The sequence below is a fragment of the Trichoderma gamsii genome, assembly GCF_001481775.2.
Source record: "Trichoderma gamsii strain T6085 chromosome Unknown Scaffold_4.2, whole genome shotgun sequence".
Taxonomy (NCBI): Eukaryota; Fungi; Ascomycota; class Sordariomycetes; order Hypocreales; family Hypocreaceae; genus Trichoderma; species Trichoderma gamsii.
The window spans coordinates 1,036,288-1,061,960 of NW_020171341.1; the positions used below are offsets into that span (position 1 = coordinate 1,036,288).

Genomic DNA, 25,673 nt, shown 5'->3' on the forward strand with positions numbered 1-25,673 from the left:
CTTTTATTACGTTGCGGTGTCATGCCACGCACGTTAATCTGGACTTCCCCAATTCTGCATGTCATACATGCGGCGACATGAAGTATGAGTAAAGCTGGTAGGGGAGACCCCCGTGAGTGGCTTACTCGGCCTTGTCGTCCGTATTAACGCGCACCAGTCATATAGTACCTACTTTGTACAGGTAGAGGTTTTCCCACCCAACATTGCCCCGTATCTCAGGTCACCAACAGGGCAATAAGGGGCGCGTATCTGGGCACCGGGCGCCCCCTTTGATGTTGAAGGTCCAAGCTTGTGTAGCGCAGCAAACTATGTATACTCTCTCGTGGGAGGCCATGGCCACGCTGGGGAGGTCGATGAGCATGGTGATTGATGCTGGTAGTCGCCGTCCAACGCAATGCCTTTATCGGTGACCTACTCCTCATCTCCCCGCCACCAACGAACGAATCTCCACTGCTCCGTATAGACGCCGCGTACTACCGGCCCAGTATGTATAAGCAAAGCCCGTATCTCGTATCCTCCATGGACACCTCTAAACAGCTCCTTGTTTGCTTTGCTCGGTGAAGAGACAGAACAAAACACATGTAGCCTTAGGGTAACATTGGGCAATCTACAGTAAGCGGAATACTGTTGACCGTAGCCAATTATCATCAACACGGAGTTTACAGGGTATCACCAGCATGCACCCCGTGCAGCCGGTCAACACTGTGGCGGATTTTCTGGCTATTTAGATCAGCGCGCACTGCGCTTGAAACAAATTCCCATGCTAAAACAGTCTTGTCTTCTCTTATCTCACCGCGTTGGCGGAAGCGTTGCCGCGCAAAGAACGGCGATAGAACTGGCGGCTATAACGGCGGATGCTCACCATGCCCCCATCTTCTAGGCCTAGCAAAGCCCAACCTTGTCTGTGCCTCCCACTGTCCCGGGCTGGCGCTCCGAAAGCCTAGCGGCGCTAGAAAAGAGAGAAGCTTGGGTGACAGTATGAGTATGTTCGGTGGAGGAGGCCCGCCCCAGGAGAATGGTAAAGTACATAACAAGTACACGGCTTTAGAGCCTCTTGCTGTGGAGTCGGCAGCTAGTACTGCTAGTATTATGGCAGCTGTGCCGCTGGTGGCCTTGGGTCCGGAGCGTTGGACCAAAAGCTCTATCGAAACCAGGGGTGGTTGATGCTGGGACGATGGTGGTGGAACGCTTCTAACCTACAAGTACGTGTAGGTAGGTACAGCACCGCTGTTGGAAGAACACACCCCTCCGACAGTTAGACCCTTCTTTCCTTGCTGTGGCGCTCGTTGGCCACAGCTAGATATTCGGATAGGTGGTATATCGTGTTGCTATGTACCAGCATCCGACATGTCTTTTGCGAAGCAGCCGCTCGTCACTGGGAGGCTAGCTTGCCATGACTTGGTTCTTTGACGATGATTCATGCCGGCTGGCCAGGCCCTCGCTGCAGTTGCTCACGAGCTCTGACGAAATGCCACGGCTCACAAAACACATCACCGCCGTTTCTTTTCTTTTAGCTCCAACCGCTAAAAATGCTAGTAGTGCTAGTGGTGTTCACCGGCATCGTGTCCCCGGACATGGGCCAAGCTGCCTAACAGCCCTGGTGGATTGAGCAATCGTGCCGCACGTCCAGTGCTGTGGTATTTGGCCGGCGAGCTTGAGCTTGAGGGTACAGCATGTGTATTAGCTGATTGGACGCAGTCTTCAGGTCTGTTACCCAGATTCTTCGTTCCAGCCTCATCTCGACCACTCAAGGCAATGGATTTCTTCAGGATAGAATGGCCAAACGTTCTAAGAGAAGCTCCTTCGCTGCTTTCGTCTGCATTAAAGTTCCTGGGTGCCGTCACCGCAGCAGTGTAGCGCTAATGAGGCACCCCTCTGACGGAGCCATCGGCCCCTCGTATAAGTAATATAGGCTGTACATACAAACTGGTAGTTTCAAGTCGTAGTGTATCACCATATATTAGTTGAGAAAAGACTCAGACGGCATCGCAGGCAGTCTTGGCAATCACAATGGGGGGTGTGGAGGCAATGGGCCTCATCTGAGTTTTTGGGCGTAGTTGGGCAATGCAAAGCTGCTCCAAATAGCATATTTCCCACCTGGCCCTCTTTTGACACAAAGTTGGGGTTACCTCTGATTTTTTTTTAGAGGTAATCCCCACGCATGTCGGAACCATCTCACCACGTGGCCTGCGCGTTTTTCGCAATGCCTAGCATATCGGAATATTGGCCATTGTCCATCTCAAAATTTTTTTTCCTGCCTCTCGTTGCCTCCTCCTTCTTTTCTTCACCGTCTGTTGCTCGCTGGGGTTTTACCAAGGACAATAGGCGCTGCATACCCCGAACCCGAGTGCCCGCAGAGCTGGCTCCTGGAGACCTGGTAGGTGGGCTGGACACTATGGCACCACTCTTATGCGACAGTCTCAAATCTGCGCCTACATCATATTGCAGATTAAGACTGCTGTGAGGTGAGTGCAGGGCGGAAGTTGGGCACGGACACAGGCACAAAGCTGAAAATACAGGCGGACTTGACGCAGCCTGTCGCACTTCTCTCTCCCTTGAACCAGTGTCATCGGTTCGACAATGCTTGCTGCGCACGGCCATAGTAATTTCCACAATGACATCAGTTCCCTCCCTAGTCAAATTTGGAAAGCGGCGTGGCCGAACCACTTTCTCTCGCAAAGATGTCGTGGAACCATTTCCCCTAGACACGATTCCTAGGAGCAGGTACAATTGGGCCGCGCTGCGAGATGGCATACACCATTGGGTATGGCGCTTCCTTCATTCTGTGTACCGCTGGTAGCATTCCGCTGGCTGGATCAGCAGGCCTGTCAGCTGACCTCGGGCACTTTACTGTGGCAGGTCCAAGACTGTGCAACCTTGAAATGGATGAGGATGACACCCCCGACATGATTAATAAGTACGCGGGAGACAATGAGGGAATATTGACGCCGTTCTGCCGTTGGGCGTTTGCTCGACGTTTGCCTGGACGTTTCTCTGCCCGGTCTTACGATGTCCTGAAGTCGCAGCAGCGTTGTCAGATTATGATTTTGCTGCGTATCGAAGATATGGGCTGAAGTGCCATGTCTTCCATTTCTGGCCAATGGCGTCTGGCGGCTCATGCCTGCACTGGCAAAACACGACCAAACGAGGTCTAGGATCGCTTGAGAGGGAGGGGAGAAAGGAAGGCTGAGAAGAGTGCTTGACAGGAGCCTGTATCTTTACTTTGCATATGTATGCACTGATACGCACCATGGCATCATGTGTTCTGTCTGCGGCCGGGCGCGTCAAGCTAAGCTGCGGTCCATTGACCATTCAAGTCGGTTTCCTTTCACAGATACGCGCGATATGCCTTGCTGATGACCAGGAGGCGCCGTGCAGCATGAGAGACGGGACATGGCCGGTTGGTGAGATGTAATGGCCCAATGCCCTCTTTGGCTGGCTGTGATAGATGGCCCCATTCAGAAATGCATTTCCTCTCCCCCCGGCGCGGCAGTAGCCCGCTGAGCACACAGCTTGCAGGCTGCACATTCGTTGGTTGCCCTTTCTTAGAGATGACAAACTCCGTAACAGACGTAGGGATCTCAGCACGGTGCCGGGCGTTGTCTACAGCTCTTTGAAAATTCCCCCCCATTTCAGTTTTCCCCTTTGGTCGCTGCACCTTGTATAGCTGGCGAGACAGGATTGTGACGAGACATACAGCTTCACCGGCCCCACACAGGCCGTGGATGGTGGTGGTGAGTCTCGACCAGGCTGCGATGCTCCTCCGTACATCGTACTACAGCACCACCGGAGGCTGAAATGCTAATTAGAGTAACTGTTAAGCGTGGGTAATTAGCATTAGCACCTTACCGCCGGTACGGAGCACATACCTGAGCTCGTACGTCACACACCAGACGTCCACCCACTTTCTTAGGTCCTTGTACATGTAGCATGTCCACTTGTAAGAAGGCCGACTTACATACATGCAGCCTGCCGCCACACCGGTCGCCATGGTTAGCTAGTAGTTGATGGCACGAGCTGCTAGTATACAGTAGTGCTCGAAATAGGATCGGTTTCTACCGTGAGGTTGGACAGATATATTTCTTAGTATTGCAAGGCGTCCAACGGGCCGAGCCAACGGCTTTGTACCCTCGCCCATCTGCCATTCGCGTGGCCGGGCGACGCAACTGCGACACCTACCATAAGGGCTAAGACATGTTGGCCATATGCTTCTGAGATATCACAGCGCGATGGCGCATTTTACGGCGCCAGGGGAACAGCAGGAGCTGCACCACACTTTGCTGCTTCCCTACAAGTAAGCAGGTTTACCTGTGGCTATGGAAGAAAAGAGTGCGACGGCGGTCAGCCAACTTTAGCCGCCTGCTGGTACAGTAGACACGGCAGCCGAGCAAGAGGAACGCGGGATGCTTCTAGGCGGCAACAGTCGTCCTGCTAGGACTAGCTTGCAGCTCGAGGGTGCACATACATAACTTTGCGTCTCCTTCGTACTTACAAGAGACATGCCTGCTAGGCTAGTACATCAGATGCTGGCACGCACTCGTAAATCGATGCGGCAGGCCAAAGAGGCGCTTTCTGTAGCGGTCTACATGATAATGAGTGGTGCGGTGCAGAGACGTTTCTGCATGTCTCTCGCCTCTGCCTACTGACGAATTCTGCAATCTCGCGGCGTGAAAAGAAAAAGAAAACGATTCAGTTGGTTCATTGGTAGACCATTGAAGAGCACAGACGATGTTCGAGTATACCGTATGCAGGGCCACATTAAGCGTGTGTTGTGCCAACTCCCGGACAAGAGATCTCGGGTGCTGTGGTGGCCCGCATCGGACCATGGCCTATAACGAGGACGAAGGAGAGGCGTGTCTGCTGAGCTTGTCATAAAAATATATTAATATAGCAAGTAATGGCCACCAACAGCGGCCCGTACGACCTCTGCAAGCATCCGGTCGACTTATCACGAGAGAGTGATGGCCTGGTCGACCGACAACGACGCACACGAATCACTTGACCGTGTGTAAGGAACGTTCGAAAATGTCTGCTCTTGATCGATCGTTGGCTCGGTTGGTTAAAGAAAAGCGCCACTATTGCCTTGAACAGGTACGGACGGCATCAGTAGAAAACGGTAGCGGAGACGACAAGCCGCTACTGTCAGTTAACGAGCGAACGGTCAACCAGCTAGCCGCTGCTATAATTGTCTGGTCAGTGCTTGTACCTGATGCAAAATTGTACTACACTTACAGCACTGTACTTTGTTGTTCACCCTGCTGCTGCTCCACCCCCTATTGCTCGTACACCCCTCCGGGCCTGGAGACGGCTCTGTTATAAGGCACTGCAAAAAAATATCGACCAGCAACCGCAATCTCATCAGTTCTCGCAACAATCGGTGCTGGCGATGGATTGCAACAGAGTCGGGAAGACCCGCGAAGGAATTGCCGTCACAATGGCATTTGAGTCCTAAGAGTGTAGATTGATTTTGATTTTGATTCTTGCTCCTGCGGTTTGCATTTTGGAGAGACTTCGCAAGTTGTGGCCTGAAAAATACGGTGTGCAAATACGGCGAACCAGCTGCGTGCGCCGCGCCTGCCTCAAGGCCCAAAAGAAAAAAGAAAAGAAAAAAAAAAGAAAAAAAACGTATGAGCTGCTGTCGCCAACCGCGTCTGGCAAGAGATTTCATTCATTTTTTCTTTCCTTTCCCCCCTTCCTTTCTCTCTCTCTGCCTCCCTCGGCCTTTTCTCTATCTCCTCTCTCTGTCCATTTTGTGCGAATTCGCCGTTTTCCAGCACAATCTCTCTTGTTCCTCCATATCCGAAGGATGCAATTTTCTTAATCCACCCCTCTCACAACACGACACTCCTGGTAATGCTGGGATTTTCGATTCCAGCATCATCATCGCCATCCTCCTCCCCACTATGCAACCCCCTGCTGGTTGGGTCTTAAACAGAGATCCTGGCATCCTGGCTTTCGCCTTGCTAGGCGTATGCCTGTCAAGGAAGCCACACCCACTTGGGAGCGTGCAGGAGCCATTTTTAGAGACGCCCCCCCCTGCACGCGCTGAGATCGGGGTACTCGATTTGTACCTCTAGTACCTGTAGTTTCGCGCCGCTGACTCGGACTCGAGAGACAGCCTCAACAAGCGGTACCCCGAGCCCACTCGAAAAATTGCTGCCGGGGCCTGAATGCCTGCACAAGGCGGAAATGCCTGGGCTAGTCTTCCAACTCTGTTTTACTGTAGGTGGCTCATCGTTCTCGGCGCATGTCACCGCTCGAGCTCGACGTTAGCGGGACACAATGCTTCTGGAGCTTATAAGCCCCGGGATAGCCTCCCGAGTCTCCTGGTGGTGCTCGAAGACTTCGTCTACTACCTTCTACATATATCTCCCGCCCTCACCGGACATCATCTCCTCCTTTCTCTCGCAGATTCTGTTCACAAGTCTGCATCTTGGATACCCATTCTACCTTCTCATCTTTGATTTACTTTCATCTGTTCTGCATTGGAGGGCATTGCCATACAGTATATATCCGCAGCCCTATTTTGTCGCCGCTGTCCATATACCTACTACCTACCTACCTACCTAGTCAACGTCCTGGCCTGTAACAACAAACATCAACTCTCGCCCATCAACATCAATCAGCTTCACCCGGTGTCTCAAAGCCGAAAACTCACCATCACCATCGCCAACGCCACCAAGTCTTTGTGTGTGCGTCCATACACGCTAGATACGAGCTTCGTAAACCTTGTTGCTCGGCTGGTAGCTTTTACCAGCTTATCCCGTTTATTCCGGCTAAGCAACAATCCCGCTTCCTGAAGCCACTCGAGGCAGAAACCGTTTCAACATGCGGAGGTCGAATTCCGTGGCTCGCCCTCGGCGTGGTAGCTCTGCCACTCGGCCCGAGGAGCAGCTGCCGCCATTCCCTGCTCAGCAGATGTTTGTGCTTGGTAAGTATATTCCGCCTTTGGGTACTATCTTGTATTGAAAGCACATCGTGGTTAATCCTTGTGATTTTATAGCCTGCTGCAGATTGTGTGAACCAATTGCGTTCATGTCCATCTTCCCTTACATTTACTACATGATTGAAGACTTTGGAATCACCGCGGATCCGAACAAAATCGCTGTCTACGCTGGCATGGTTACTTCCGCATTCACTCTGGCCGAATTCGCAACTGGTGTCATGTGGGGAAAGTTGAGCGACAAGATTGGACGAAAGCCTGTTCTTCTCAGTGGTCTTATTGGTACTGCTATCAGCGTACTCATTTTTGGATTCGCTCCTAGCTTGCCCGTTGCTCTCTTTGCGAGAGCAATGGGTGGCCTTCTCAACGGGTATGAGCTTCTTTCTCATGGTATTTTGTGTAATATGTCCGATGCCTAACCTTGTTTTTAGAAACATCGGCGTGCTGCAAACCACCGTGGCTGAGCTCGTGACAGTTAAGGAGCATCAACGTACGTGTATTCTCATCAGTATGTTGCTGATGGAAGTCATGCTAACAGAAATGCTCGACAGCTCGCGCTTATACTATCATGCCTATGGTTTGGTGCATCGGGTCAATCATTGGCCCCATGATTGGTGGTGCTCTGGCTCGACCCTGTATCAGCTATCCCGACTACTTTCCCCGCGGCTCAATCTGGGACCATTATCCCTACCTCTTGCCTAACCTCTTCAGCGCAGCAATGGTTCTTTTTGGTGTTGTTGTGGGGATTCTGTTTTTGGACGAGACTCATCTTGCCAAAAAGGGTGAGAAGGATCGCGGTCGCGAACTCGGCGATCGAATTGCTTCACTGTTTGGCAAGCTCAACTATGGTCGAGCCGATAAGCATGAAAAGCAAAGCCTTCTCAGCAACAACAAGCTTGCCGGATACGATACCATTTCTGGCTCTGATGCGACCGAGACTTCTCGCGGCAGAGAGCGACTGCCAGATTACCGGAGCCGAGAGACATCGCCCCGAGTTTCTTCTCAGGAGAACGCAGAGCGCCAGGCCATTTCCACCACCGAATCATCCGAGATGCAGCCTGAACAGCCCACCAATGTTTTCACCAAGCCAGTCGTGATGAACATTATTTCATACGGCATTCTTGCATTGTAAGCTTATTCTGTCCTACCTAACAAGGCCCATGCCATGCCAAAATGCTAATCTGGTTTGCTAGCCACACCATCACATACGATCAGCTCTTCCCGGTTTTTCTGAGCACTGCTCCTCCCAAGGAGCCAGTCCTCGAGCTTCCATTCAAATTCGTAAACGGATTCGGTCTTGACACAAAAGCCATTGGTGTTATTATCTCCGTTCAGGGCTTTTATTCCTTGCTGTCCAATTATCTGATTGTGACGCCCATCACCCGCCGACTCGGACCTCTTCGTCTCTTCCGCCTCATTGCCTTCTCTTACTTTGCGCTGTACTTTGTCACGCCTTATGTGGTACTCCTCCCAGAGAGTCTCAGAATGCCCGCAATTTATTTCTTGGTCATCTGGAAGTGCACATTTTCGACAATGGCGTACCCTAGCAACGCGATTCTCCTGGCAAATTCGGCCCCATCTAAGCAGGTTCTCGGGACGATCAATGGCGTCGCGGCGTCTACAGCAAGCTTGTGCAGAGCTCTTGGCCCTACTCTTTCTGGCTTTCTCTACGCCATGGGCCTGCAATCCGGTTACTCTGGCCTCGCTTGGTGGTTCAGCGGCCTGGTCACCATTGCCGGCGCCTATCTCAGCTCTCAAATCACTGAGAGCCCTCAAGCCCCTCCTATGCGCGATTACGATGATGAAGAAAGCGTTTAGAGTTTCACAGATCAATTTTTTTTTTTGGGAGGGGGGGCTTCTCGACAACGATCTCATTCTCCGAGAAGGCCTCACAACTTGGAGATGATATCCGCATTTCTATTTTATTTTCATGAATTGGGAGAATCAATTTTTTATGTTTTCAGCAAGCAACTAAAACAAGCGTGTTTTGAGTTGACAAGCCATGGTTTTATCGGATATAACGACGCCCCCGAGAGCTTTATGTCTCCATTTTCAACATATTCGCCTCCCTCGTTTTATCTTATATGTTTTAGTTATATTTTATTGTTTTGAGGTTTGATGTATGCATTATCTGAGCACACAATTTTGGACACATTAGAAGGATATCGGAGCTCTGGGATACACAAGGAACGGAGCAAAGTTTTTTTTTTTATTTCTTTTTTGTTTTTGTTTATAAAGGAGGACTTTCCCACAGCCGGGATTTACTTTTTCATCCTTCTTTACACCATTTCTCACTTTTTGTTGGGGGCGGACAAGGACACAGCTGTGCGGCAGCCACTTGTCTGAGGATGGATGGATCGGGAGACTCGGATCAGGCCGGTGTGGGAACTGAAGACCAAGGACATGGGTTTGGCTTATGGTTATATCGGGAATATGACACAGGGTTTTAGGATACTGGATATTGGACACTAGGCATTTGGAACGGGATATCGGACTTGGAATACCAGGCTTTGGAAACTGGAACTGGGCTTTGCTTTGAAAGCTGGCCATACGGTTGGCTGGTTGGTCGGTTGGAGATGAATGGACCGGGATGAGGCACGACGGGTAAGACAGGACAGCATGGGGCGCGGCATGATAGGATAGGGGGCAATGGAATATTTTCGACCAGAGGTGTTTAATGATGGTAACTACGGACTTTCTTTTGGAATATTGGTTGCCGGCTAGGTAGCACGGATTTTGCACACTAGATACACATTGGTTTTTAGCCACATACTTGACGAATTCAAGAAAATTTCGAGGTGGCAATCTGACTATCCAGTCTTTGCGGTGAAGGTGAGCCTTTCGGTATTGGGCGGCCCCATGGGTTCTGCAGTAGTTCCAGAGAATGCCTGATCCTGGTGCCTGACTAGGTGAGACGCGAGATGGACGATTTGACCAGGAGAGAGAACGAGTGAGGAGACTAGGAGTAGTGGAGAAGAAGGAAGCCACACGGACGGGGGAAATAGTTTGAGCAAGCAGCGAGCCAATCGGGACGTCTAGGCATGGCTGGAACTACATGTATAGAAGCTGGGTGACGGCATAGGGTCGTAGGTTGGGCTGCCACCATGCAGAAAGGCGATGGTGTGAAAGAAGGCGTGTGAGCGTGCGTCTATGTGCGCGCGCTAACGTGAGGCGTGGAATACATGTACCTAGTTGGCAGTACGGGACGGCATAGGATGCTAGGTACTCTATGTGTTTGTGAGTTGTACTGGGGTGTGTAAGAACATGTATGTGTTTGATAACAATGTTAACTGCCTAGGTACAATGTCCTATTATCTAAGAACCTAGGTAAGGATGGAGTTGATAACATAACACCCCTATTGCCACTAATACTTCTTGGGAAGCATATTGTCACTTCTATTTCGGCAGTGTTGGTACCCTGTGAGCGGTATTTGACGGGCTATATATCAATAGGCCTGCGGATAGTATCGGAGTAGTCTATGGTAGGATGTGAGAGACGATGGACGGGATCTGTTGGCTGAGGCGAGCGGAAGGAAGGGAAGGGGAAAAGAAGGCGGAGGGGGTGTGAAGTTGAAGAAAAGGGGGGGAAAGGTGAGGGGCCAAGGAGAAGAGGAGTGAAAGAGAAAGAAGTATGAGAAAAAAGACACAGACAGAGAGAGGTCTATAGGAATGCTACTAGAATGTGCGGGAGAAGTAGTGCTACCTGGTACAAGTAGAGGTAGGTGTATACATGTATGCTCGTGTGTGTGCCCATTTACCCCAGGTTTGCTAAGTGGGTGGGTGGGTATTAGTTGCGGACTTGGTGAATTAAAAGAGAGAGGGTAAAGCCACATATGTAGCTACTACTAGTAGCATTGTTCGTACTTTAGCGTCTGTATGCGGATGGGGCAGCAGTTGGGCATACAAGCAAAGGGATGGAACCGAAAGGTATTCACAGGTAGGAGGTGTGAGTGGCAGTACCGTGGCACACTTGCATAAGCATTGCGAGTAGACGCGAAATGAAACGGGCTTTAACGAGGAGAGAGACGAAGTGAGGTGGTGTGTGCATTGAGAACAACTACTACTGCTAGGCTATCCGACTTACGCGTTTGTATCCATGTAGATACGTGTAGTGCCATTGCTCATGCTCTACACACTAGTACTTACCTTATCACTAACTGTTTGAAATACAAATTCGAGAGAGACAGGGACAGAGACAGAGAGGGCAGAGCAGGGCAAGGAGAACTAAACTACGGCTACTCTGGCAACAACACCAAGTTGCACGGCAACTAATATCTACGTAAGATTCAAGTCGGGCCAAGTTAGCCCTGGAGTCTGCATAAACCTAAAGCGCGGAAACGATTCCACATCTTTGGTGTTATTTTGGGGAAATCCGCAACACTAGTCGGCTTTTTCTCTTGTGCCTCTACCTTGCTTCCCCAAAATGCCATGTTTTATATGCTGTGGCTCTAGCTGTGATGGTTCGAGCAGTTATGTGTGCGCATGTGTGCGTGAAAGTACACGTATCAATATAAAATTGGTGTTTTCTTCTCCTTTAATTTTCAATTTTCAATTTTCCATCTTCTACCTTTTATTTCTTTTCCTTTTTTTTTGGGGGGGAGAATATCTCCGATTGGTAACTGTGGGGTTGTGGGTAGACAAGGGAACTGTCAGCTTTGCAGATGGAGAAGTCGATTTGACGGGAGTTGATAAGAGACACAGCCAAGAGGCTTATGAGGCATGGGTTGTACCGACCAAGTACCTGCCTACATGGACTTACTACACCTCGTACAGGCTGTGCACCACTACTAACTGTACCTACCTTGTATAATACGCGAGCTAGTCGTGAAGAGCACATTACATGTATATCTGCTTATGGTAGGCACTAGGGAGGCAAACGCATCTTGAATAGAAGAAAAAAGGAGGATTATGCTGTGACATTCCAAACAAGCATGGGATGGGTGGAAAGTTGGTCCGCGTCAACTGCATTCACGCCCGGCAGTCCATGCAGACGGACAGACAGACGGACGGACAGCTTAAAGACGAGACATGGGAGAATTTAACCAGAAGAAATATATCGTTGCCGCGGTTGCCTGTGCTTGGTGCCAGCTTCGGCCCCCAGTTCCAGGGGACTTGACGGCAATGATGCTCAGCAAGGAGCGGCACGGTAGCACAGAGGACGAATACGCGGCGTGCAGATGTCAGAAAAGGACAGGGTTTCCTTTCCCCTACCTAGTCCCTGTCCCAGCTACCAGGCAGTAGCGCGGCCTGGATCAATTCAGGTTGCTATATTTACAACTGAGTGTTAACGGTACGTACTCTGCGCTTGACGGAAATGCTACAGTACGGGGCAACGGGGACGGCAGTAGGATTTTGAGGGTCGTGGACATTGCGGAACGTGCATGGAAGTAGGCAGTATGACATCAACTCTGTGTAAGTTGCTGTATGCTGTGATCCACTCGGCTTTGTTTGGTGTAGATAAGGATTCAATTCGAGGCTCTCTTTGTAGGCGTATGTATAGCTGTATCTGGAGTACCAGGCCGAGAAGTTTACATGTAGTATAGAGAACGGGGAGGAGAAACTTTCAACAAGGCAGCACAACAGTGTATTATATGCACGGTTCTTTGTCAGGTAGTTTAGGAGAACGCTCATCCACTCAAAATCAGCGGCACTACCTTTTATCTGCCTAGTACTGTAACAATGGCAGCACCAAGTAAACGTAGTGCTCTGACTAATAAGGCGCCTGTGGAGACTAGTAGCTTATCCTCGCTTTGTATCGTTGCGTGAGCCGCTGGTTATCGAGTTAGCATCTCTATTTACCTTAGCAGGCACCCATAATATTACCAAGTTGTTTTTTTCTTCTTCTAACCGAGGCTCTCAGTTGAACTTATCTCCGCACGAAACAGCATGTACGTTCCTCCATATGAAAGTTCGAGTCTGGCAGCAAAATCCGAGCGAGGCTCTTGAGCGCTTGTCATTCCACAAACAAGGGATCTAGGCTATTGCTCGGCTAAATTAGAGGGAACTGGAAGACATAGATAGTCACATAGGTGATGGCTGTGTGGCTGGCCGCTAGAGAGCACTTGAAGTAAGAGAAATAGAGAAATCGAGAGGAGAGAGGCAGTCTAAATGCGGGGACTTGGCCTGCCCCAGGCGGCTGGTTCAGCCTGGGAGGGGCCTCGATGTCTATCGCGCTGCTCTGTCCTCTTATCAACTGCTCTGTGCTCTGCTAGCACCACCATCCATTGCCCTATACGGGCACTCTTAGCACCTTTACTCGTGCTAGCAGCGCGCAGAAGGCGCTAAACACGCAGCAGCATCGCCGTTGAAGTTGTCAGTGCCACTTGAAGCCCGCCGCTAACTGGTGGTGCTCTGCTAGCAGGTACACGCGAGGTCGGCGTGGCCCCCCCGCCATTGGCAAGTATACGCTGCGCCGAGCCTCGCTGGTGCCGTGGGGTTCGCTATCTGAAAGGCGCTAATGGTGCCTTTATCGCGAACTGCGAACTACCCACCATGTATTTTCCCTTTCTCCCAAGCAACTACATCACATACCTGGTCTTTGGCCTTCTTTTCCCCTTCTCGATCCGACGGCGCTGAGGCTGCATCTCTCCCTGTCCTTGTTCTATCCCGTACGGACCGTCCTATCGCGAGCGCAAAAGAGTGTGATTCGACCTGCATTGTCGACCTTTGCATCCCTCAACTGCATATTATCCCATCCGGGGAAGCTTCCCGAGCCGCCTTTCCAGCCTCTGAGCTCGACGTGCCTGGGGCGTCTGTTCCGCACCCTCTGGTCTTGCACGCTCAACGTCTTCTCAGTTATGCGCTGCGACCGAAACGCCTCGATTCATGGATGGTTGATTTGATGTTTATTGCCTGCCGCCCGTCGCTTTCTGCTCTGTCGACGTGCCGTCAAATCCGGCAGCACTAGGAAGTTTGGTCGCGACAACCGCCCAGTTTGATACGTGGCCGATTTTCGGCCTTTGCTGGAATCTGGACGATGGGATAGCGGAGCAAGGGAAGCCGAGCATAGGATTGGCCAGCTGTTGAATATACCTACATAAAGAGAATATACGACGGAAGGAGAGAGAGAAAGAGAGGAAGAGAAGGGAGTACGGAGTAAAAAGAAAAAGGGAAAAGAAGATCTCTTTCGTATAGACGGGGAGTTGTGCAACAGAAATTACGGCGAAGCCAGAGGTGAGTCGAATCGAATCGAGTCTCTGTGTTCTGCATGCGCGCTGTCCCACCTCCCCCGCTGGATAAGCTGCGATCTGACTTTCGACGTGTCTGTCCGATTTGCCCATCTAGGCCGAGAACTGCTCCCCTTGTCACAATTACCACCCGCCTGACTTGGTTGTCTGCGTAAGAGCACCAGAGAGACGGGAAGAAGAGGCAAGGGATAAGAGAGGAAAAAAAAACCGGAGACGGCATCTGTATCGGTTGTGTATACTCGTATGCAAGCTGCTGCCGCCGCGACCCTCTCTTCTTCTCCTTTCCTAGACTCTTCACTGGGATCTTTTCTCTTTTCTCTTCCCCCCCAGAGGATCTGACGCCGCACCCCCCGACCCCAAGTCTCGCCAGCAGCTCGTCTCGTTGGGGGACCAACCGTCAGCCTAGCACGACCAACCTTGCCTCATTGCTCTTAAGCCATGCCCACGCATGGCCCGCCGTCTCCGATCCTCCAGAAAAGCGTCAAGCGTCAGCGGCAGGACTCGTACGACGGCACGTCATCGCGCAACGGCTTCTCGAGCCCTGAGCAGCAAGCCGGCGATGCGAATCTAGGAGGGGCGGCAAGGAGCATCACCAGCGGTCGCAGCGAGGCCAGTACCTCGGCTGCTGTGTACCCCGGCGCCTCTGTCTCATCTGCCTCTGCCTCTGCTGCGCCAGGCCCCGGCCCCGGTCCCGGTCTCGGTGCGGGCGTAACTGACGCTGCTGGTGCCACGGCTGATGGCAGCACCGCCTCCACAACCACAACCACGGCTGCTGCCGCTGCCGCTGCCGCTGCTACCGACGGTCTTGCGGCGACTGGCAAGCCTGGCCAGAGCAGCAACTTTCGCAATGTGAGCGCGTGCAATCGCTGTCGACTACGCAAAAACAGGTGCGATCAGAAGCTGCCTAGCTGCGCGAGCTGCAGCAAGGTCGGCGTCTCCTGCGTTGGCTATGACCCTATAACAAAGAAGGAGATTCCGAGAAGGTGAGTGGATAAAATTAACACAATCCACACGTGAATCATGCGCTGAGAATTATCTCTGTTCATCTGAGTCATTGCGTTTGTTTGTCTGCATTCCTGATTCAAGCTCCAACTGTTTGTGTAACGTTGCTGACCATGAAACTCGCAGCTATGTCTTCTATCTTGAAACCCGCGTGGAGGTGCTGGAGAAGCTCCTGGAGTCTAACAATATCCCGTTCCCGCCGGCAGAAGATCTCGACCTATGCTCCCGCCCTGGAGTAGACGGCAGCTTCCCGGCTGTACGAGATGCTACCAATTACTCCAGCCACTCGGAATACGCAGATCACCGCACCCCGCGGCCTCACAGCCACCATGGCCAGAGACTGGATGGTGCGATGCTTCCAGCCAAGAAGCAGGGCGACCGGAGCCCTGCCATGATGAATATTGTTAGCTCATCGAAGCCGCGATCGCTTGCCTCTACATCGGGTGTCTCGTTTGCCCGTGTTGTGCTTGCAGCCGTCCAGTATTCGGTACCAGACCAGAATGGCGGCTCAGAGAAACCTGTTTCTTCTCATCACTCGAATCTGGCTGGGGCCGGTACTTCTATGCGCGACTCTTTCTTCGGTTTACATACCCGGCCCACCATACAACCAGCCATCTTTCCGACCAGGGACGTGGCTATGCGCCTAGTGACACTTTATTTTGAGCACGCAAATCCGCAGATTCCCATTCTGCACCGCGGAGAGTTTATGCGCACCTTTGAGCGGGCGTATGCAACCGATGGCCCGGATCTTAGCGCGAGGGAACTGTACATGCTCAACATGGTCTTTGCCATTGGCTGTGGTGTCATTGTTGGCGAGCCAGTCAAAGCAGAGGCTTCCGGTGGTGGTGGACTGTCGTTTCAGCGTAGCAGCAGGAATCAGTGCCAGCCGGAGGAGTACCACGCAAGCGCAATCGTCCACCTTGAAGAGTGTCTCAGCAGCAGCGGAGGCGGGCTTGAGGTGCTGCAGGCCGTTCTTTTGCTTGCCAACTTTGCACTTCTTCGACCAGTTCCGCCTGGCCTGTGGTATATCACTGGCGTGGCAGTGCGTCTTGCGGTTGATCTTGGCCTCCATCACGAAGACGGAGGGGATGTAGACAGCGGCAGTGGGCAGAATGCCTCTGGCCATAATCACCCTGATGGCTCTGTAAACGAACCGCGGGACCCCAACGGTGGCGGCCCAGACCGAGCGAGACGTCTCTGGATCCGTGACATGAGACGGCGACTGTGGTGGTGTACTTATTCGTTTGACCGGCTTGTAAGCACCTGCGTTGGTAGACCGTTTGGTATCAGCGACCATGTCATCACGACCGAGTTTCCTTCCATTCTTGACGATGACTTTATCACACCCAATAGCTTTGGTAGCCCACGCCCATCCAGCGAAGAGCCGAGCTACAAGCGCGTTGCTCACCATTATTTCAGGCTGCGCATCCTGCAGTCGGAGATCCTTCAAGTCCTGCAATATAACCAGGCGCAAATCGCCAGAAATGGAGCCCAAGCGAGGACGCTCTATCCTGAGATGAACAGACAGTTGCCATCCCCGTATCTTGTCCAGTTTGACTCGTATAGATCATGGCGAATTGACATTGACCGAAGGCTTCGTGAATGGAAAGACCAAGCGCCTTTAAAGCATGAGACTGGGGTAGCCTTCTCGACCGAGTTTCTGGACCTCAACTACTGGCAAGCCATTGTGCTGCTGTATAAGCAGAGCCTGAGTATCCCTGCCATGTTTGAGGGAGAGTATAATCCTTCCAACGAGGTCAACAGCCCAACGGCCTTTACTGCGGAACTACGAGAAGACGAAGAGCGCATATATCTCAAAGTTGCTGAAGCAGGACAAAAGATCCTGCGGATATATAGACAGCTGCACCTGAGCAGCCTCGTAAGCTACACGTATCTGTCTACCCACCATTTGTTTATGGCAGGCATATCATATCTTTATGCCATATGGCATTCTCCTACTGTGAGAAGCCGCCTGGTGAGTGCCCCCTCTGTTGCATCATCTCTTGAAAAGAGAGTTTTGGACAAGAGCTGGAATCGCTGATTTGAGTACTTAACGTATTTACAGACTATGGATGAAGTAGACTTTACAGTGCTGGCAGCAAAGTCGGTATTTACTGACATGATTGACAAATGCCCGCCGGCAGAAACTTGTCGCGACGCTTTTGACCGAACCGCCAAAGCCACCATCCAGATGGCCACGTCGAAAGGTGGCTTTGGTTCGCCTGTCATGCAGTCACGGCGACCACCCACTCGAAGAGAGACTACCAATTGGGCTCTTACGCCTTCAGATATAACGTCCAAGAGGCCGGCAGCGCCCCGACACCGGCATTCATCCCAGCATCAGTATCAACAGCCTGAGCAACATCACCAGCAGCACCACCAGCAGTTCCAGCTTGACATGGCAATGGGCGACAGCTTATCCTCGCCCAGCCTCTCAACCGGTGGAGATATGGCCACGCCACCAGTGACAATGGCTCACTCGCATAGCCATGGTCGACCAAGCCCCTCACGGCGAACGGGCAGCTACGACGACGGAAGCTCCGTTGTCGACCAGTCAATGATTGCCTCGCCGTCTGTGCCTCGCCAGGCCACTCCCAGTAGCACCAGCGGCGGGAACCCGTTCATGACTCCACAACCCCAGCAGCAGCAACAGTTTGGGATGCAGGAGTACCCGGATGCGCAAACAATGGACTTTTTGCAGACGCTGGGCACTGGGTCCAACGGCGGCGGCTTTGGAGGCGGCATGGACCAAGGCCAGATGGATTTTGGCTTTGGCCTGAACTGGGAGGGCATGCACAACGACTACGCGGAGGCGTCGTCGTCGGCGATGAATCCCTTTGACTCGTTCTTCTTTGGCGGGCCTCAGGGAGGTAATAGTTGATTTCTAGACTCTAGAACCTTCCAACGCTGTTACACGAAGAAGTGAATTAGCCTTTCATCTTCCCTAGCTACAGGTGGAATGCCGCGTTTGGTGGATCGAGTGGCTGTGGCGGACAGAATGGCGGGAATGATATGGGATCGACGGGAAGAGGAAGAGATGGACCGGACGAGAGACCGATGGACTTGTGAGAAGACGATAATTGTTTTTAGAGAAACATATACGTGCATACCCAATAGGTTGTTGTTTAGCTTTGTATCCTTTTTTTTTGTTTTTGTTTTTTCCTGGTTTGTTTGCATGAAAAACTACTGTGTTGATGATATCTTGGGACTATTTTCATTTCTTCTTCTCTTCCCTTGTATATGGATATGGATGGAAACAACATCTGGAAACAGAATTATACCTGAATCGAGCGATTGCATACACACATCCGCACACCCGCACATATTCACCTATTTACAGCTATATCTCATGCATGGACGTGTCAATTGCGTATTGTATTAATGTTAGATGTTGTTGTAGTGGAAAGTTGAAATGCGCTATTCAATATCCTCATTCATTCCTCATCGCTAACATGCTCGTTTGCCTAAGAAAAAAATACGCCAATAGTAACTCTTCAACCAAATTGATTTGAACAAGCGCTTGACATAGCATCATCATCATCATACATTGCCTGCAACATAAAGAGAGAGAGGGAAAAGGACACAAAAAGGGGGAATAATCAATAGGTGTCAACTGTCAAGCGGAAGCTCAGCGGCGGTATCTCCTGTCGTCGTCTTCGCTGTAGCCAGATCTCCGGCTGCTCGATCTCCTTCCCTTGCCCGTGTTCCTCGACGGACCGGCTTTGTGGCTGTGCCGTCTCGAGGACGGCTCAGTCTCTTCAATAACAACCACTTCATTCTCTTCGTCGTAGTCGGAGGGCAGATGGTCCCTCGGTGCTCGGCCGGGTGCCCCAGAGGACGATGAAGTGATGGTGGTCAGCGGTGACGGCTCCCTCTTTCTCCTCATGGGCTCGACTACTTCGGGCGCTTTCCCTCTTCTCTCAGCCCTGCGTTTGGTCGTCTTCGTGGTGCGCTCTCGTCGGATTGACAGCATTGTGGGTACTTTTCTCCTGGGTTTCTTGGTCTTTGGGCGTGCCGAGCTCAGCATGCTTCGTGAAACATAAGATTTGGTCTCGACAACTTCCTTGGTGCGGAAGAGGCTGGAGAACGGGCCAAAGCCGAGAATGGTGTACAATATCAGCAGCAGCAGGATGAAGCCGGCGGCAGAGCCGATGACAACGCCGACGATGGCGCCGGTTGAGAGGGAGCTGTGAGTAGCATTGTATGTCTCGGGGATGACGACGAAGGTAGGCGACTGTTGCTGGCGAGCAACGAGGGTGGCGGCGTCGCTATCGATTGCTCTTGTTGGAAGCGATGAAGAGGCGACAAGGGGGGCTTTGGCAAGCTCGCCCATCGGCCGTCGTGGAAAAGGCGGCAGAGCAGGCATTATGTTTCCTCTCTTTTCTTCTTCTTCTCTTCGCTTGCCTGTCTGTCTCGGTCTACCGAAACGCTGATGGGTGCGCGAAAGCACCAATCTAGCTGACGGTGGGCTTGTGTATCACAGCTTAGCGCTGGAGACAGCAAGACAGAGAGACACAAGCGGGGCGAGAATCAAAAGGCGAGAAGTGAAGAGAAAAAGAGAGCCGAAGTGCTGTCGTGGGGGGAGAGAGAGACAGAAAAAAAAAAAAAAGAGCCTCGAGAGCCCAAAGCGAGATCGGGTACGGTGAAGAACAAAGATAGACGAATCGATGCGCGCTATGCAATGCAACGAGGGTCCTCTCAGTAGGATGACGATGACGATGACGATGGGCTGTAGTTGTCCAGCAGCTGCATCATGTCGCTTTCAGGGGTCCGCTGTTTTCCTTTTGATTGTCTCGCTCACCAGGACATGTTCGTGGGAATCTCAAAGATAGCCAGCCGAGCGGGTGACTGAGTGGGTGGATGCGTAAGCTAAGCGAACAAAGAAAAAGTTTGTTCTTTGTTTCCCCCCCTCGTCTCGAGAATTTCTGTTTACTGGGGGTCAGTTTGTTGGCTCAAGCAAAAGCTCAGAAAGCCAAGCTCAGCCAAGGTCAGGCACAAGGTGGGATGGATGGGCGGCAACGAGCCGAGACTAGAGCAGAAAAAAAAAAAAGGCGCCCAGCCACCCGCAGACGGCCAAAAGGTGCGCCCAGCCACAGCATTTTTTCTGTTTGGTGGAGGTGGAGTTGAGGCCAAGCTGAGGTGGGACAGACGGAGCTGATAGCCGCGGAGCTTCTCAGCCGAGATGGAACGAATCATGGCGAGAAATTGCACACGTGGGACGGGAGAGGAATTGTTTTGGTTCCATCTTTGAGAGGGCCATGCATTATGATCAAGATGATGGGGATTGGTGTTTGTTCAAACGAAGCTACTGCTTCTCCAGGAACAAGCTAAGGCCGGGCCACAAGTGCGCCCGGCATCGGATTATAGTTTGGTCGGCAGCCTGCGGTGCCGATGTACTTCGGATCGAAGAGTTTGTGTTATCAATTGGATGAAGATGACGCATTTTGACTACGTGTATCATGATGGACCTTGCCAGTTGCGCTTGGTGTAAACTTGGCAGGGTGCAGTGAAGCTGAAAGAAGCTGGCCTGGGCTTGCCAGCGTTGCACCTCTACTATCTACTCTGGCATTTTACAACAGCCTGCCCAAGATTTGGCTCTCACGGCGTCCGGAACGACTGGCATATGGTTACCTACTGTAGATTCATTGAAACAGTTGCTTTACATGTGATTTTTGGTACTCCAGGCCGGATCACGCTGATGGGTTTTGGACGGCTTCTGTGTCAATTTCCGCGACGAGTTGACGTCACTGTAGATTGCAAGCATTCTTCAATATGCAACACCGATTTCAGGCAACATTGCGCCGACCACTAGATGTACTCTGCATTTCACTAGTTTCTTGATCTTTATCGAATTTCACAGCTCCTCTCGATCACACGCTCCAGAGTTCAGCGCTTACGGCAGAAGGCTAGCAAGGCTTCTTCAAAACAACCCGTGTCATGATGGAGAATTAATCCGATGCTCTAATGGTGAGATATTTTGTCTCATTGATCACTGGTATCTCTGATTATGCAAACGGAGGCCATGTTGAATTGCTCAAACCAAGCAATTAGCATGATGCTGGACGCCATCGTAAATCCATACCCCCAGTGACACGGCGGAAAGTCGGTGCAGCATCAGGATTGAATGGATGTTGATAAATGGTATCGCGATTGATTAGTTGAGAAAGCTAATGAGAGAGTGAGGGCGAGAGCGAGAGAACGCAGCCAAAGCGTAAACCTCCAGCTAAGAATGAAGATGGTCTTGTTAGCGTCAAACAGGAGTAGGGAGAAGGAAGATATGGGTTACTTCTTAACCTATTTGACTGAGTTTATTGTTACTCTGCGTCTTACAGAGGTGGTGATTATCTAAAGAGGCGTGGCTGAGAGACAGTCTGGAGAAGAGGAAGCTGAGCAGTCCCAGGCCCGGTCATGAATGGCAGCCGGCATGGGAGGAAATGTGTTTCGAATAAATTACACTGCTATAACAGGTGCTGCTTTTGTGTAGCTTTTTAACAAACTCATAGTTACTCATAATTGTAACAACCTTTTATCATTGGAAGAACTGGTCAAGTCGCCACGTTAGCAATGATCCATATAAGTAGGGGATGTAGTCAATACCTAAGTACTAGTAGCAGCTTCATTGTCCCCAGCAGTTTCAATGTTCACAACAGTTTTACTGTCCGCAATAGCTTTACGAAATGGTGCAAAGTCTTTTTCAGTCCGAAATAGCCATACTGCATAAAACGTTCTAGGTCCCGCAACGTATATTTTGTGCTTCGTTTTATCTGCTGGTAGATGCAGCTTCTTCCCAAAATTCAACGCATGAGAAATCTCTCCATCCGTGATTGAGGAGCCAACACATGGATATAGTGGCAGTAACTCTCCACTTCCATGAATAAATCTCGTTCCAGGACGCACTGGAATCAAGGTAGCATTGTAGTACTAAGTAGATATTAGAAAGGTAGATTATTCAGTGTTGAGGACTGAATTACATTGACCATTCCATCTGCGAATAAAGAGTGCGTAAGATCTGTTAAAACAGCAATAGCTTTGCGGGGCTTCTCAGGAACATCGTTTGACAGAACTTCTAGGTTGAGAGCAAGCCAGCTGAATGCCGCAGACACCACTTTGTCTTCTAAATAGGTGAGATCTGTTTCATACATGCCTTTTTTGCTCGCAGAATCCATGGTTGTAAGTAAGATGTATCATGTAGTTCGTAGATGGTGATTATCAAGTAGATACTGGGTAGTACTAGATAGAACTTGGTAGGTAGAGGGAGGCAGAGAGAGATCCGGCGGGGTATGTGTTGGGAGCTTGTCACGCAGCTAATGGAGTGGAGCTGATACAAGGTCCACGGGTATGAATCTGGTTCCACTTTCACCCGAGCAGTAGTATCGCTTTAGATGCTGATCGATCTCTCAAAGTGGAACTAACGAGTTCCACGACTTACACATGGTAGATATCTGGAGAGTACGGCAACGAGACAAAAGACATCGCCGATTCGCCACTGCGAGGTTTTACATGATACGCAGCCTGTTTTTTTTTCCTTTCATTTCTTTTTCTGCCCCCCTTGCATTGCAACAACTCACCAAGGCTGTGTGGGGCAAAACGTAGATGTTCAATTCGCCGGCAACACTTTCAGCTCGTGCTGCCCGAGGGAGAGAAAGGCGGTACGGAATGGCTTAAATACGCGCCTGTTCACCGTCTCGAGGTACACCAGGCTTTGTTCCATAAGCGCTGTCTTTTGCTATATCTAGCCTTGTCTTGTTAGACCTATCCAGTACGACAGCCTGCGAAAATACATACAAGACACCCCCGATTCCTTGATACAATGGAAGCCATCTGTCCTCGTGAAGCAAAGAGTGACGAAGGGCCGTCATACATCTGCATTCATCCCCAATGTGGTGCTTGTGGTCAACTATTTCTACCAGGTGATAACATTGTCGCATGTAAGACGAGATCCATGGCGCGCAGGAAGATGTTTAGACTAACGTACCCAGTGCTCTTTAGGAGTACTACATGTCTCGTGTATGATGCGTGCAAGTTTACAGCCAAGGGATATGCTCAGCAACCGAAAAGAGGCGATCAAACATTCTACAAGATACCAGACCGTCCCGTCACCACCGGCGCGGAAGAAAGCATCACGATGCATACGGATTGTTTCAAATTATGCCACCAGGCATTTAAGAGCTATACGCACGACTCGCAATACAATGGCGACATTAAAGAAGACATGGGACGCCTATGGCTCGCGGCAACGTGGAGATATGCTTGGAAAAGCATGGCACCCCTCAAGTTGCCTAGCCATAGTGCTCTTACAGACCCATCTCCAAGCCTTATAAGCAAGCTCTGTGGCTTTAAGAGGGAATTTCTTCCAGAGATTGCCATGCTCATTCAGAGCTATTCGCAGTCTAGCATTCTCTGGAGGCTTGATGCCACACTTCAACTTGCGGAGGAGCTGAGTTTTGCTAAAGCAGACGAGGCCATCACCTGTTCGCTTTCTGAAGTGCTGTGCTGGTCTCGCAATGACACTCCCAGGTTTGTGCAAGACGAGCTTGCTGACCCTTTTGTTTGCCTCATAATCGACGCCCAAGGCATCAGGTCGATAGACAGAGTATCTGAACAGTCAGCAACTTTAGCGGCCCAGATGTCCATTCACCCCAATGTACTGGTGGTAGAGCCGGTGGAGGCAATAAAGTCGATTGACATAGAGTTCAGGGTAAGTACCTTATACATACTTATACCCCTTGATATCACCATTAACTAACATCCCCAGCTCGGGCGGAGTCGCTTGAACCTCCCCACTACAGCAAGTCTCAACGTCTGGAGCGCACCACTGCCTGTGTCGAATCTTTTACACATAAAAAACCATGAGCGCAATGCAGCTTCGGCTTCGTCTGCACTTTTGTCTTCCCATTTCGTCGCTACCAGCTTGGATCCGCGCTATTGCACGGGAATCTCCTTCTTCATCACAGCTACACCAGGTAGTAAAATAGTTGGTATATATGGACACAGTCATCGAGAATCGCGCCACTCAGAAACATTTGAATATATGAGCTCCTTTCATGGATGTCGTCTCATCTGGGTATATGTACCTCTAGCTGCCAACGACAAGGTCCATGCTATTGGCGTCAGGCGCAGCGCTCCACTACGCGAGCCACACTCCATCACAGTAAGTCTTGAAGCTTAGAATTGAGACATCAAGTATCATTGAAGCTGATACCTGTGTTTGCTTGTAGCTACAATTGACCTCTGGACAATATATAATTGGCATTCCACCAACAAAGGCCCCTGTCTACGAAACATTATACATAGCAGGAGAGCAACATGCTACACTCATCCACAGCAGCCCATGCAACAGTGGCATCTCAGTCATCAAAGCTGATACTGATTATCAGTTCAAACATTGTGGCATCCCGTCAGATGGACCGCCAGTGCCTGCTGCATGCTCGTCTTCAGCGTCACTGGAGAATATCTCAACTATTCATGTCTTTACGGATCAGTCAACTGGACTATGTAAAGGCATCCTGATGGAGTATAACGATGGCTTAAAGAGATCTCTAGGGCAGTGCCGTCTAGGCATGGATTCTGTCCAAAGTTATCAGAAGCCATCGAGCATATCGCATGCTAGCACCTATCAGCCGGCATGTGAGAGGCATCTGGTATCATGCAAGGGTGTACATGTTAATTTTGACCCTCAAACTCAACAATTTGGTGGAGATGAAGGGTTAATATGGGAGCATTATGAGATGAAAGGGCAGCTCTACTTTTGGTTTACGATGCATGAGGTTTATTTGAAGGTCTCTCAAGACTAGACTTTTCCTAAACGATAGATTTCTGGCGTAGGTATATCAAATAAAATTCTACATATAATCCACAATAAATCCGCAGTACATTCATTTACGATATCTAGCTGGACTAGCACTACAGTACAGTAAAGTCCCGGGAAGACCAAAAGTTAATACATGGTACCATGACAATCACATGCTACAGGCTGCCTAAGGCGTACGTGCTGTCGCCGCATTCAGATCTCAGATTGAAAGGTGGTGGCCGTACTCACATAGTGGCAGATGTTTCCATGGAGAGAACTTTCCTACCTAGAACGTACGGTATGGTCTCCTTTGCCATTCTTTTTTTCTTAAAACGGAAATATTAACTTGAAGACCATTGAGTTGCAAAGTTACCTAAGGAATAAATAAAGACGACTTCTAATGTTATCACCTATACATAGTACTGGCTTCACTGCATGTTCACCTGTAGCTCACTATAAAATGAAAACATGACAGGCTCGTAATTCCCTACCTAGGTAGCTATAGGTAGTAAGTAGGTACTAGCTTATAGAAATTACCTTAAGTATACCTATCAAACAAAAATCTATTGCGCATCATTATGGTGGGCCTTAACGTTCTTTCTAATGCTGCTTTTATTGGCTATTGTTGCACGCAGGTGTGCGCATGCAAAGTGCCTTCCCGTTTGCACCACCAGCAGATATTTCCTTTCGTTTCCATAAAGCTCTAGGCCTCTTCTTTTTCTCTCTGGATGAAAGCTTTTCATGAGCATTT

At 50.5% G+C, this 25,673-nt stretch overlaps 5 protein-coding genes across 5 annotated transcripts; 3 read left to right on the top strand and 2 right to left on the bottom strand.

Annotated features, from left to right (window-relative positions):
• Positions 1–5,075: 5,075 nt before the first annotated feature.
• TGAM01_v201778 (hypothetical protein) lies at positions 5,076–5,668 on the bottom strand (the record flags this gene model as incomplete). Its single annotated transcript, XM_024548841.1, has 2 exons — positions 5,076–5,179; positions 5,233–5,668. The coding sequence occupies 2 exons, from the start codon at positions 5,666–5,668 to the stop codon at positions 5,076–5,078; spliced, it is 540 nt and encodes a 179-aa protein (XP_024406452.1).
• Positions 5,669–6,828: 1,160 nt separating this feature from the next.
• On the top strand, positions 6,829–8,761 carry TGAM01_v201779 (hypothetical protein; the record flags this gene model as incomplete). Its single annotated transcript, XM_018805921.1, has 5 exons — positions 6,829–6,931; positions 7,004–7,313; positions 7,375–7,433; positions 7,495–8,071; positions 8,137–8,761. The coding sequence occupies 5 exons, from the start codon at positions 6,829–6,831 to the stop codon at positions 8,759–8,761; spliced, it is 1,674 nt and encodes a 557-aa protein (XP_018660875.1).
• A 5,807-nt stretch (positions 8,762–14,568) lies between these two features.
• TGAM01_v201780 (positive regulator of purine utilization) lies at positions 14,569–18,013 on the top strand (the record flags this gene model as incomplete). Its single annotated transcript, XM_024548842.1, has 3 exons — positions 14,569–15,113; positions 15,259–17,011; positions 17,198–18,013. The coding sequence occupies 3 exons, from the start codon at positions 14,569–14,571 to the stop codon at positions 18,011–18,013; spliced, it is 3,114 nt and encodes a 1,037-aa protein (XP_024406453.1).
• Positions 18,014–18,760: 747 nt separating this feature from the next.
• Positions 18,761–19,498, bottom strand: TGAM01_v201781 (hypothetical protein; the record flags this gene model as incomplete). Its single annotated transcript, XM_018805923.2, has 1 exon — positions 18,761–19,498. The coding sequence occupies one exon, from the start codon at positions 19,496–19,498 to the stop codon at positions 18,761–18,763; it is 738 nt and encodes a 245-aa protein (XP_018660877.1).
• Positions 19,499–22,942: 3,444 nt separating this feature from the next.
• TGAM01_v201782 (hypothetical protein) lies at positions 22,943–24,926 on the top strand (the record flags this gene model as incomplete). Its single annotated transcript, XM_024548843.1, has 4 exons — positions 22,943–23,060; positions 23,112–23,830; positions 23,888–24,283; positions 24,351–24,926. The coding sequence occupies 4 exons, from the start codon at positions 22,943–22,945 to the stop codon at positions 24,924–24,926; spliced, it is 1,809 nt and encodes a 602-aa protein (XP_024406454.1).
• Positions 24,927–25,673: the final 747 nt, after the last annotated feature.